Consider the following 11,390-nt stretch of genomic DNA (forward strand, 5'->3'; position numbering starts at 1 on the left):
TTTCCGTTATCTACTCATGATACAAAAAACTTCCAATAATTTCTGTTAATATTCAATAATTTACGATAATTTCCGATAATATTCGATAATTTCCGATATTTACTTAGGAGAGACGTAATCAAATGGCTAAAGAGTAAACCTAAAGGGTATTAGGTATCGAAAATTTCCGAAAATTTTATGATATAGTTATACACTAACGGTATCGGATATTAACCTAACGGAAACTTCCTTAACCGGTACCGTTATGTTAATAAACGGATATCCGTTACATTAAAATTATCGGATATCGGATAGCTGTTATGTCGGATATTAACTTAACGGAATCCGGATGTTCAGAAACGGATACCGGATATCGAATATCCATTGACAGCACTACTAAAAGGCCTGCGAAGAAAGAAAGACTCTGGCACCTAAAACATCCAACTGGCCTAGCTGATTCCACAGAGTCACTCAAGGTATTTTTATTTATGTCAGGTAACTAAAATGAAACCAGTTGCATATGTTTACTGTTCGTACATGCATGCAACCAGTTAGACTACTAAAATGAAAGTTATTTTTATTTATGTCAGGTATAAAAGGAATTGCATGATAAGTTTTTTTATATGATAATTTTAATGTAGATCTTTATTTATCAATAAAAACCCGTAGGCATTAGATAGTTCTAAATACAGTTCATTTAAGGGGAAAACGTATGTTTCCTTTCATCGACTTTTACTGTCCGATCATATTGTTTTCTTGGCTCCCAATGGAACCCTATAAATAGAAAAAAGGGATCCCAATGGAATGCATTCGATCTCTAGCCTAGCTTGTGCGCAAGGTTAGAGAGGAAAATCAAGAATCTCATGTTACAAAGTAACATAGGGAACATAAAGTTTGAAAAATGAACCATTGTACCTTCAAAGCCAAAGGTAACTTCTCTTTTATGCAATTAATAGGTTCTTTCCATTCTTCTCTTTCCCTATTAACCAAGGACTTTGGACTTTGGAAACATCTCTCTCTTTTAGCTTCTTAATTGACTTCTCCTACCCGAAGCAATGGCTTGTTATCTACCTCCTCCTTATTGGCCAAATGTAAACCCTAATATTTCAACCTTCTGTTATCTTTCTTTCCCAAATCAGTTAACCAGGTATAAACCATTCATTAAACATTTTAATGGCTCTATCTTAATGTATGGTAATCTAACTTTTTTTTCTTTTCTTTTCTTTTCTGCTTTTTCTTTTTCTTTTTCCTTAAACATTTTGATCAACTTTATGAATTAGATCATTTTTATTGGAAAATTACAAAAACATATGGACAACTTTAATTACTAGGCCCTTTCCCATATATGTTTTCACAATTAGCTAGAAGGAGAAAACAAGAAAAATAGGAGTTGAAATTCTAGCTACTTAATCTTTTTGTTCTGAATGTTGCAGAGAAAATTCATGCAGTGTGCTGGAATATTACTATACCATCATCATCATCATCATCATCATCACCATCATCACCAACCATGACAAGAAGAAATCAGCAGACCTTCATTTCATGGCGGTTTTTGTTTCTTTTCGTTATCTCCCTTCTGCTAACTACGTTTCCTGTAAGTCATCAAATAACGATCGACGTCGACGAATCAACATTCGAAGGAAGTCCTTCAGTGACTACATCAGAAGATAAAATTGATGAGAAGAGGTACTTAATCGCATGTCGTTGTTTAGTTTTGGTGTAAACGTTTAAATCTATTCACTTCAACATGCACAACATCTCGTATCTTTTTCTTTCAGCTGAAATGAATATCACCAGTCAGATTGACTTAGACATGTAGTTTGTCCGACTCCGTAAATCCGGTCCAGAAATCATCATCTAATCTAAGACAGACTCAATGAGTCATTGTGTCTGATTGATTGATTAGACTCCGTATAACTAACATAACTGTATAATATTGGGCCATACCCTTGTCGGCTGAAATAAGCCCATACGTTTAAACCCCAAGGTGTTTAAATGGGAAATTTGGTCTTAATATTGACTCTGCCAGAGAAATTTTGGTGATCTTGTTGCAGCATATTTCGTAAGCATTTGACCAAAAATTCTAGTGAACAAATTAAAATTGTGACCACCCCGAAGCTTTAGCTTCTTACTTTCATTTCTGTTGATTGATAATTGCAGGGTAGTTTTTGAAGGTTGTGGTGGCGTAGCATCGTCTTCCCATATTCCTGTACAACTAATTATACAACACGGCTATGTATGAATTTTCGATAATCCTTCGCTCATATACTTGAGTAATTTTTTCTTTAAAAGTTTCGTGTATATGCGTGATCATTATGAAATAAGATGGGATGTGGGTATCCATAATTCGCAATGGATGGTTAAAATGATTGCAAAATACGTGCAGGTTATTATAGATAATGGGATAGTTCAAATCACATTGTCAAAGCCAGAAGGGCATGTAACTGGAATAAGCTACAATGGAATCGATAATGTACTTGAAACTAGAAATAATCCTGATAACAGAGGCTACTGGGATCTTAATTTCGATGTACCTAGACATGATTCTTATAAAAAAAAAAAAGAATCTAAACATGAAGACTATGACAGGTTTGTTCTCTATTATAACCATTGTCAAGCTTTTCCAATTTGTTCATATTTACTAGTACAGAGCTTAAGATACAAGCTAGCTTTATGATATTGGTTGATGACGGTCGTTTTCTTTTATATATCTTGACTTGTAATTTTATACTCGCGATTGGTGCAGGATAAAAGGCACAGAGTTCAGAGTGATAACAGAAGATGAAAACCAGGTAGAGCTGTCATTCCTTAGATCATGGGACCCAAGTATGCAGGGGAAATACTACCCAATGAACATTGACAAAAGGTACTACGATATTTGGAGAACCTCATGACTCTCGTATACATCCAGAATCTCTAAAAATAACATCAAATTTTTACGAAAATGCAGGTTTGGAATGTTGCGAGGTTGTTCGGGCTTTTACTCGTACGGCATTTATGAAAGATTAGAGGGTTGGCCTGTTTCTAACCTTACCGAAACAAGGATTGCATTCAAGCTTAGTAATGACAAGTAAGATTAATCACAATCCATTTGGCTAAAACTACGAGGTCTAAATGGAATTGCATTAGGCTCCGCAGCTGGCAGTGGCACAAAAACTGTTATATAGTGTCAAACTCAAAGTTTATGCTTTGCATTGCAGTCTTGCTGATTCTGAATTATTGGTGCTTTGTGTACATATAGGTTTAACTACATGGCCGTATCAGATGCTAGGCAAAGACTAATGCCAACAGTACAAGACCGGTCATCGGGTCATCAGCTAGCTTACCCTGAAGCTGTTCTCTTAACAAATCCAACGAATCCTTTGTTTAAAGGAGAAGTAAGTGAACTTACAATCCATACTTTGAACTAGTCAGTCCTTGCTCAGAAAGTTGGCCAGTATCATGCAATCCAGAAGATTTATTCTTAATGGATTGTGCAGGTGGATGATAAGTACCAGTATTCTTGCGAAAACAAAGACAACAGGGTCCATGGTTGGATAAGCTCTGATCATAGCGTTGGATTCTGGGTTATCACACCTAGTGATGAATTCCGTACTGGTGGCCCTCTGAAGCAGGATCTAACATCTCACGTTGGGCCTACAGCACTCGCTGTAAGCAAAACCTGACCATCTCATATGAACTTTGAAGTGTCTCTTGGTAGTCCTTGCCTCCTTGGTTACTTAAGCATTTTTATCATGTGGGAATTATATGAACTCAGATGTTTGTGAGTAGTCACTATGCTGGAGAAGCTTTAGAGCTGAGATTTGAAGAAGGGGAGCCATGGAAGAAAGTTTTTGGTCCGGTACTAATATACCTTAACTCGGCTGTTTCCCTTGATGGCAAGCTCAATAATCCTTACCAAGAACTCTGGGAAGATGCAAAACACCAGGTTCGTCATTTTCTGCGATTCCTTCCAGATATACTTTCAGTTTAAGAAGCTAACCAATTTGCTTAAATTTCAAAATTAGATGATAGTGGAAGTTGAAAATTGGCCATACAATTTCCCAGCTTCAGAGGACTACCTTAAGTCAGATCAACGCGGGGCAGTAAGTGGTAAATTAGTGGTTCATAATAGGTACTCCAATTGATTCTCGTTCCCCTCTTTTTACATTACTGTTTTCTTCCATATATTCGATATCAATTGACATTCTTTTGTATTTCTGTTCAGGTACAGCAATAAAGAGTATTTTTACGCAAGCTCTGCCTATGTAGGCTTAGCACCCTTGGGAAATGCCGGTTCATGGCAAAATGAAACCAAGGTGATGATCATGACCTCGTACGACCTCATATGTAGTATACTGAACGAAGCGGATGAAAAATGAAATTAACTTGTGAAAATCTGGTACAGGGTTACCAGTTTTGGACAAATGCAGATGCAAATGGAACATTTTCTATAAGAAATGTGCGCAAAGGAGATTATAATCTTTTTGCATGGGTTCCAGGTTTTATCGGTGATTACAGATATAATGTCAATCTTACCATCCTTCCAGGTTTAATCTCATTTCTCAGTCACTTCATGGCAAATGTCTTAATGTACCACTTCCTAACTCAAATGCGATTTACCATTATATTAGGAAGTGATATCAATTTGGGTGTTCTTATTTTTGATCCCCCAAGAGATGGACCTACAATTTGGGAGATTGGCTTCCCTGACCGTTCCGCCGCAGAGTTCTTTATACCTAACCCTGATCCAAGATATATCAACAGATTATATGTAGATCACCGGACTGACAGGTATAAGCAGGTAATCTTTGTTTTTCTCTATATTGTTCATTGGGACTGGGACTAATCGTTGTAAAACAATTTTATGCAGAGAAGGGAAAATATTGAGTTCAGTGGATAAGTTTAGGCAATACGGACTGTGGAAGAGGTATGCGGAGATGTATCCACATGAAGATCTTGTCTACACCATCGGCTTAAATGACTACTCGAAAGACTGGTTCTACGCACAAGTCCCAAGGTTTGAAACCCAAGTCTACGTTCTTGTTTGCCTTATTAAGCCATCCTAGCATTTATTTTAGATTCTCAATTGTGTTTTATAATACTGGCATTGTGATTTTTGAATTTGCAGAAGGATAGGAGCCAAAGAATTTAAAAAAACAACATGGAAGATAAAATTTGACCTTGTAAATGTGGACCAGACCGGGACATATACGTTATGGGTGGCTCTTGCATCTGCAACTTATGCAGAATTACAGGTACCAAAATATGCCCTATTAGTCCTAACGAGTTTAGTTATGCTGAACTACTACATTCCAAGAATTTTGTTTAAAAAACCTCTTCCTCTCTTTCTTGGTGTCCATCAAGGTTCGTATCAACAATGAAAATGACCACGTCCCGCACTTCACAACTCACATGATCGGGAGGGATAACGCTGTAGCTAGGCATGGAATTCATGGATTGTACTCGTTATTTCACGTAAACGTATCAAGTTCTCGATTAGTGCAAGGACAAAATACCATATTTTTGACTCAAGCAAGAAATAACAGTGCTTTTCGAGCAATTATGTACGATTACATTCGGTTAGAAGGACCTTCAATGTTGTACATTTGATTACAACAAACTCATTCTATTTAATTTTATTATATCATACTTCTGTAATTTCAAATAATAAGGAATAGCAAATCAAAACATTATGCTCACTTACTCTATTAGGAATTTAGGACCTTCACTATAACCTACATTACAATATTTGCTTACCTCTTTTTCTTTTAACATGGGAAAAGGTTTCTGTTTTACCATTAACCGATGATATTAAGTTTCTTCAGTTTACAGTAAAAAAAAATTTAACTGATGATATTAAGTAAGGTTTTTGTTCCTAATTCTGAGGAGATTAAGTTTTTTGAGTTTATAGTAACTGTGGAAAAAAAAGTTGTCAAACAAAATTTTTAATTCCAACCTTTTTCTATTTTCTTGGAACATGACGGAGTTTATTAATAAAAAATATATTTTGCTCAGCTTGTTGCTAAGTTACTAACCAAAAATTTTATATAAAATTATTTTATTCAATCAAACATGAAAATCGTCCGAAACTGTCCTTATTAGTTTTTTTGGAAGGTTTTCTGCCACATGGTTACCTTCTGAGTGGATATGTGCAATCGTATGACAGTGGTAAAGTGGTCATTCCAACGATCACATCTCTCAAATACTAGCACGGCCAGTACTAAAATAGTGGAGTGTGTTTCGAAATACGTTTGCAAGTTTCAACCTTCATTTTCTTTAGTAATGCCGGTACTTTTCGATGGTATGATTACCTTCTTTTGGGAGGACCTTCTATATTGTACATTTAAGTACAACAAAAATTAAATTCTATTTTATTTTATGATTCTTTTTTTTTTTGGTAATTAAAAAGAGTTTTGATAGTACACAATGATATTTACGTATTCTAACAAGCCACATTTTGATACCTAGAATCTACGAAGACATAACCAAACAAAGGATAACAGATTAAACGAATCAACCGTGTTGGAGCATTGCTCGGTTGAACCCACCAAGCATTGGTATGTCAAGTTTGGTTGCCATATTTTAGTTTAGATTCGCCTGGTTAAATATATTAGAGACAATTTCGTTTAAGTTAGACTAGAAAGTCTAAGAATGTTGAGACATATGAGTATTACTCTGAAGACCTGAAGATTGTGAAGACGTATCGACTACAACGAAGAGAAACTTGTTTCCATTCCTATCGTTCCTTTCAAGTCGTTTAAGATTGAAAACATAATACGCGGGGTTATATTTAATTCTCTAGTATTAGACTTGGTCATTTTATTATGATCAAAGTATCAAGGAAGAATATTTGGTTACGAAGTATAACGTTTATATTTTGAACTTCGTAAATGTGATATCAACATAATCTATGTAACCCGTTACTTGATTGTGTATTGGATATGAAAGTGTGGGGGTCTAACAACCACACCCAACAATTCGTTTGGCAATCTGAGAGGACTTACTCTAATACACTTTCTAGAGAATCAACTAGACAGTCAGACTCAATCTAGAATAAAGTATATCAAAGAGTTTAATATCTCTAACTTTTAATTCAATCCGCAATCAGCAAATAAAAATCTGCGAGCCTGATTGAATATAAGAGGAATTACTTGAACGGTACCAAAGACCAATGTTCAAGTGTCAATCAATGTAAATCAACAACCAAAGGTTGGATATTCTAATTGATTGATCTTAACGCACAACCTGTGATATTTCAATTATATAACCAAATATAATACGGAAAAGAAATAAGACAGACACCAGAATTTTGTTAACGAGGAAACTGCAAATGCAGAAAAGCCCTGAGACCTAGTCCAGATTGAACACCACACTGTATTAAGCCGTTACAAACACTAGCCTACTACCAATTAACTTCAGACTGGACTGTAGTTGAACCCTAATCAATCTCACACTGATTCAAGGTACAGCTGCGCTTCTTACGTATCTGATCCCAGCAGGATACTACGCACTTGATTCCCTTAGCTGATCTCACCCACAACTAAGAGTTGTTACAACCCAAAGTCAAAGACTTGATAAACAAATATGTCTCACATAGAAAAGTCTATATGATTGAATAAATATGTCTCTCACAGAAATAGTTTTTGTTCCGTCTTTTGATAAATCAAGGTGAACAGGAACCAATTGATAAACCAGACTTATATTCCCGAAAAACAGCCTAGTATTATCAATCACCTCATAATAAACTTAATCGACTAGCGAAACAAGTTATTGTGGAACCACAAACGATGAGACGAAGGTGTTTGTGACTACTTTTCTATCTTGCCTATCGGAGATATAAATCTCAAGCCAATTTTACAATGCACTCAATCGCGATAGAAACAACAAGATCAGATCACGCAACTACAAAGAGAATAGTTGGGTCTCGCTTCATAATCCCAATGAAGTCTTCAAGTCGTTAACCTACAGGGTCTCGAGAAGAAACCTAAGGTTAAAGGATAATCGACTCTAGTTATGCAACTTGTAACACACAGGAGGTGTAGGGACTAAGTTTCCCATTTGTTAGAGTTCTTCTTTATATAGTTTTCAAATCAGGGTTTGCGATCCAAGTTACCTTGGTAACAAAGCATTCAATAATCACCGTTAGATGAAAAACCTGATTCAACCAAGCTAATATCTTTCAACCGTTAGATCGAACTTAGCTTGTTACACACAAATGAAATGTACCCTCATTTAGGTTTATGTAACCGTACCCAAACGTGTACACCATGTTGGTTCATAAATAGTTAACCGAGGTTAGACATATGATTACTCTCATATCAACCTTATTCATCTTAACCATAACTAGCTCAAATGACTCAAATAAAACTAATTAAAGAGTTGTGCAATTGCTATATTATCATGGATTTATACAAGAACACAATTGAAGAAAAATAGGTTTGATTCACTCGAATCAATACATGAACATTATAGCCACGGTTTGCAAAGATTGCATTCCTTATTGGTAAATGTTTTAGGTTCATGTACAACGGATTTTAGAAAGTAACCTACTTAAGTATGCGTACTTAAGTAACCGGATTTGAGTTTGTTTTAGTTTTCAAACTCATCAGAAATTCACGGGCATGAACTTCCGCTAGTATGCGTACGGGTACGCGTACTTTAGGTAACCGGATGAGTTTGGTTTTGGTTTTCAAACTCAGCATAAATTCACGGACGTGACCTTCCGCCAGTATCGTACGGGTATGCATACTTACCCAGTCTCCTACAACCTTTTTGTATACACACAAGTATGCATACATTAGGCTCCCAGTTTTGGACTTACACACTAATGTCCGAACACACTATGCTTATATCCAAAGATGGTTACAACATTCTAAACTCTTTATTTAAATCATTGAAATATTCTTCTATAATGACAATAGCCGTTTTCACACACTATTAACATCAAAGCAATTTTCAAGATATTGAAATAATCATTATCAAAACATCCCAAGTCTTACACCAAATGATTGTATTACACAAACCATGTAAGATGTTACTCGGTAATTTTCTCATGACATGAGATGAACTTGGTCAAAGCGAAAGATTATCAACACATATTTCGAGAAATATGTAAGCGAGATATATTCAGCTCGAAATCTCAAATGTGTATAGAGAAAACTATATCGTAACACGACTTATGTCTCAATATAGGAGATAAAGTAGAAATAGACTTTCCAAGTGATAGATGAGTTTAAGTCTCCACATACCTTTTGTCGATGAAGTTCCACAAGCTCTCCTTAGTAGTTCTTCGTCTTCAAGTGATAAACGCCGCGAAGTCTGAGCTCAACTACATAAACTATGTCCTAGTCCGAGACATCTATAAATAGGCTAGAAATCAAGACTTATAGTTTTGATCACTAACATTGACAAACATGCTTGAGATAGCAACACATGCGAATTCGACTGAGCAGTGCTCTAACAATCTCCCCCTTTGTCAATTTTAGTGACAAAACTATCAATATATATGGATTACAAAATAAATAAAAATTGTAGCTTCTCATCCAAATGCTTGATCTCCTTAGCATCTTCAACGCGACTCGAAATCTTCGTCACTTCAAAGTACTCCATGATCCTAAAGGTTGTAAGTTCAGCATCATAGTTGTTGAAGATCCATAGCGATAAAAATGAGAAAATAAATTCTCTCAATCATTGTTATACAGTGTCATAGTATTATTACACAACATCAAAGTTCAATTGTATCACAACTCCACTCCCCCTTAGTCAATACTTCATCTCGACATGAAAATCACTCCCCCTTATATAATGATCCGTAAACCATATGTATTTGTAGTATCTCACTATACATTAATTCTCCCCCCTTTTGTCAATATAAATTGGCAAAGGTATGAAAACTAGTGGGATCCTCATGAAATTTTCATAGAGATACTTCATGACCAAAAGAGAATACCATCATAAAGCCGAAACTAAATGCATTCATCAAGGAGTTTATAAAGATACAAGATAACCCCTATAGTATTCCACAGCCGCACTCCCCCACAAATATTTGGCAATTAAGCACAAGTTCAAAAAGAACTCTCCCCCATAAAATGTCATTCCCGAAAGAACAACAAGAGCGACCTTACTTTTTACAAGAAAAGAAGGATTTCTTTGGACACAAAAAATCACAAAGGAAATGATTTTGTATCCAAAAATTCTCAACTAAACTAACCACAAGAGAACCCATGAATAATTTAATTGGAATACTCAACCAAATTAACCACAAAATAATCATGATTAATCTAGTTGGAAATTCTCACATAAGAGAACTTACGGAGCCACACAATATTTACATAAAATATGGATCAAGAAAGATCAATACTGCGGAATAGACAAAGATTCATTCTATTTTTATCACTATTTGCATATCGACATATAATAGACATAATCTTTGTAAACAAAAATTCATCTCATCTTCCATCAATTATTTACATAATGACACAATATGTTCAATTTTTGTTTGTCAAAAGTTCATCGATCTTTTATCAATACATGCATATCGACATATGAAAGAGATAACTTTTGACAAAGTATGGGACAATCATAGTTCACAGACGCAAACATACATATCCCATAACAAATTGCAATATATAAAACCAAGAAAGATTCATACTGCAAAAATCATCTTCCAAACAACTTTAGAATTTAAATAAATAAATCTAAAAACATTGAAGATGAAAACGTTGGACATAGCTATGTGTACTCATAATAATGGCTATTACAAACTCTAGTAATCCTTCTCAAAACAAGAATACATTCTCATAAGAAGTTTCTTAGGCATCAAGACAAACTCGTAATGCACATATAAGAAGATTTGTCCTTAGAGGGTAGAATCAATCTTTTTCGCCCGGGTTTACACAAAGGATAACTACCAAACCGGTTACGGTCCTCAGTAGCGTTTCCGACCGGGTGAAGAATGAAAAACGTCCGCTAACGCCCACGAGATAAGATCTTATAAAGATCCGCAACGACGATTCATAAAAGGAACTTTGCCCCGCTTCGATCTGTCTGCTTCCCCGCTTATTCCTTTTCTATTTGCTTCCAATAGTTCGACCTATCCAGAAAAATTGTCGTCCTACGAATGTGGTTCCAATCCTTCCGATGATGCCAGAAGTCGTTTCGATATACGATTTTATCTGGTTTCTATTTTATTTACCCTGACAATGTGAGGAAGATGTGCATAGACCAACCAAGCTAAAGAAGATTCCCCAAGGCATACTTCCTTGTTAAGATAAGAGAATACCTAGGAGACCACCTATCATCGCCGGCATAACCATAAAAAAGCGTGAGCCATAATTAAAACATTATAGAGTTGATGATTTCCACCCAGAATTTGATCACCGGGTCGTGCTAATTCCATACGAATCAGTACTGTCGAGTCCGTATCGCCG

At 35.6% G+C, this 11,390-nt stretch overlaps 1 protein-coding gene across 3 annotated transcripts; it reads left to right on the top strand.

Moving 5' to 3' along the window:
- The first annotated feature begins 757 nt into the window (after positions 1-757).
- On the top strand, positions 758-5,719 carry LOC113330323 (rhamnogalacturonate lyase B-like). Of its 3 annotated transcripts, none has more exons than XM_026577139.1 (16): positions 758-908; positions 1,413-1,665; positions 2,140-2,215; positions 2,366-2,568; positions 2,726-2,845; positions 2,930-3,049; positions 3,221-3,356; positions 3,459-3,629; positions 3,737-3,907; positions 3,987-4,093; positions 4,187-4,277; positions 4,367-4,508; positions 4,593-4,752; positions 4,832-4,978; positions 5,090-5,216; positions 5,326-5,719. In XM_026577139.1, exons 1-16 carry the CDS (start codon positions 881-883, stop codon positions 5,569-5,571), a joined length of 2,298 nt encoding a protein of 765 aa, XP_026432924.1. In that variant the 5' UTR covers positions 758-880; the 3' UTR covers positions 5,572-5,719. The 3 variants fall into 3 exon arrangements, with proteins under 3 accessions (XP_026432924.1, XP_026432926.1, XP_026432925.1); XM_026577141.1 differs by lacking the exon at positions 758-908 and adding an exon at positions 1,055-1,126; XM_026577140.1 differs by lacking the exon at positions 758-908 and adding an exon at positions 1,105-1,168.
- The last annotated feature ends 5,671 nt before the right edge of the window (positions 5,720-11,390 follow it).

Source organism: Papaver somniferum, unplaced genomic scaffold, assembly GCF_003573695.1.
Source record: "Papaver somniferum cultivar HN1 unplaced genomic scaffold, ASM357369v1 unplaced-scaffold_118, whole genome shotgun sequence".
In the NCBI taxonomy this organism is placed as follows: domain Eukaryota; kingdom Viridiplantae; phylum Streptophyta; class Magnoliopsida; order Ranunculales; family Papaveraceae; genus Papaver; species Papaver somniferum.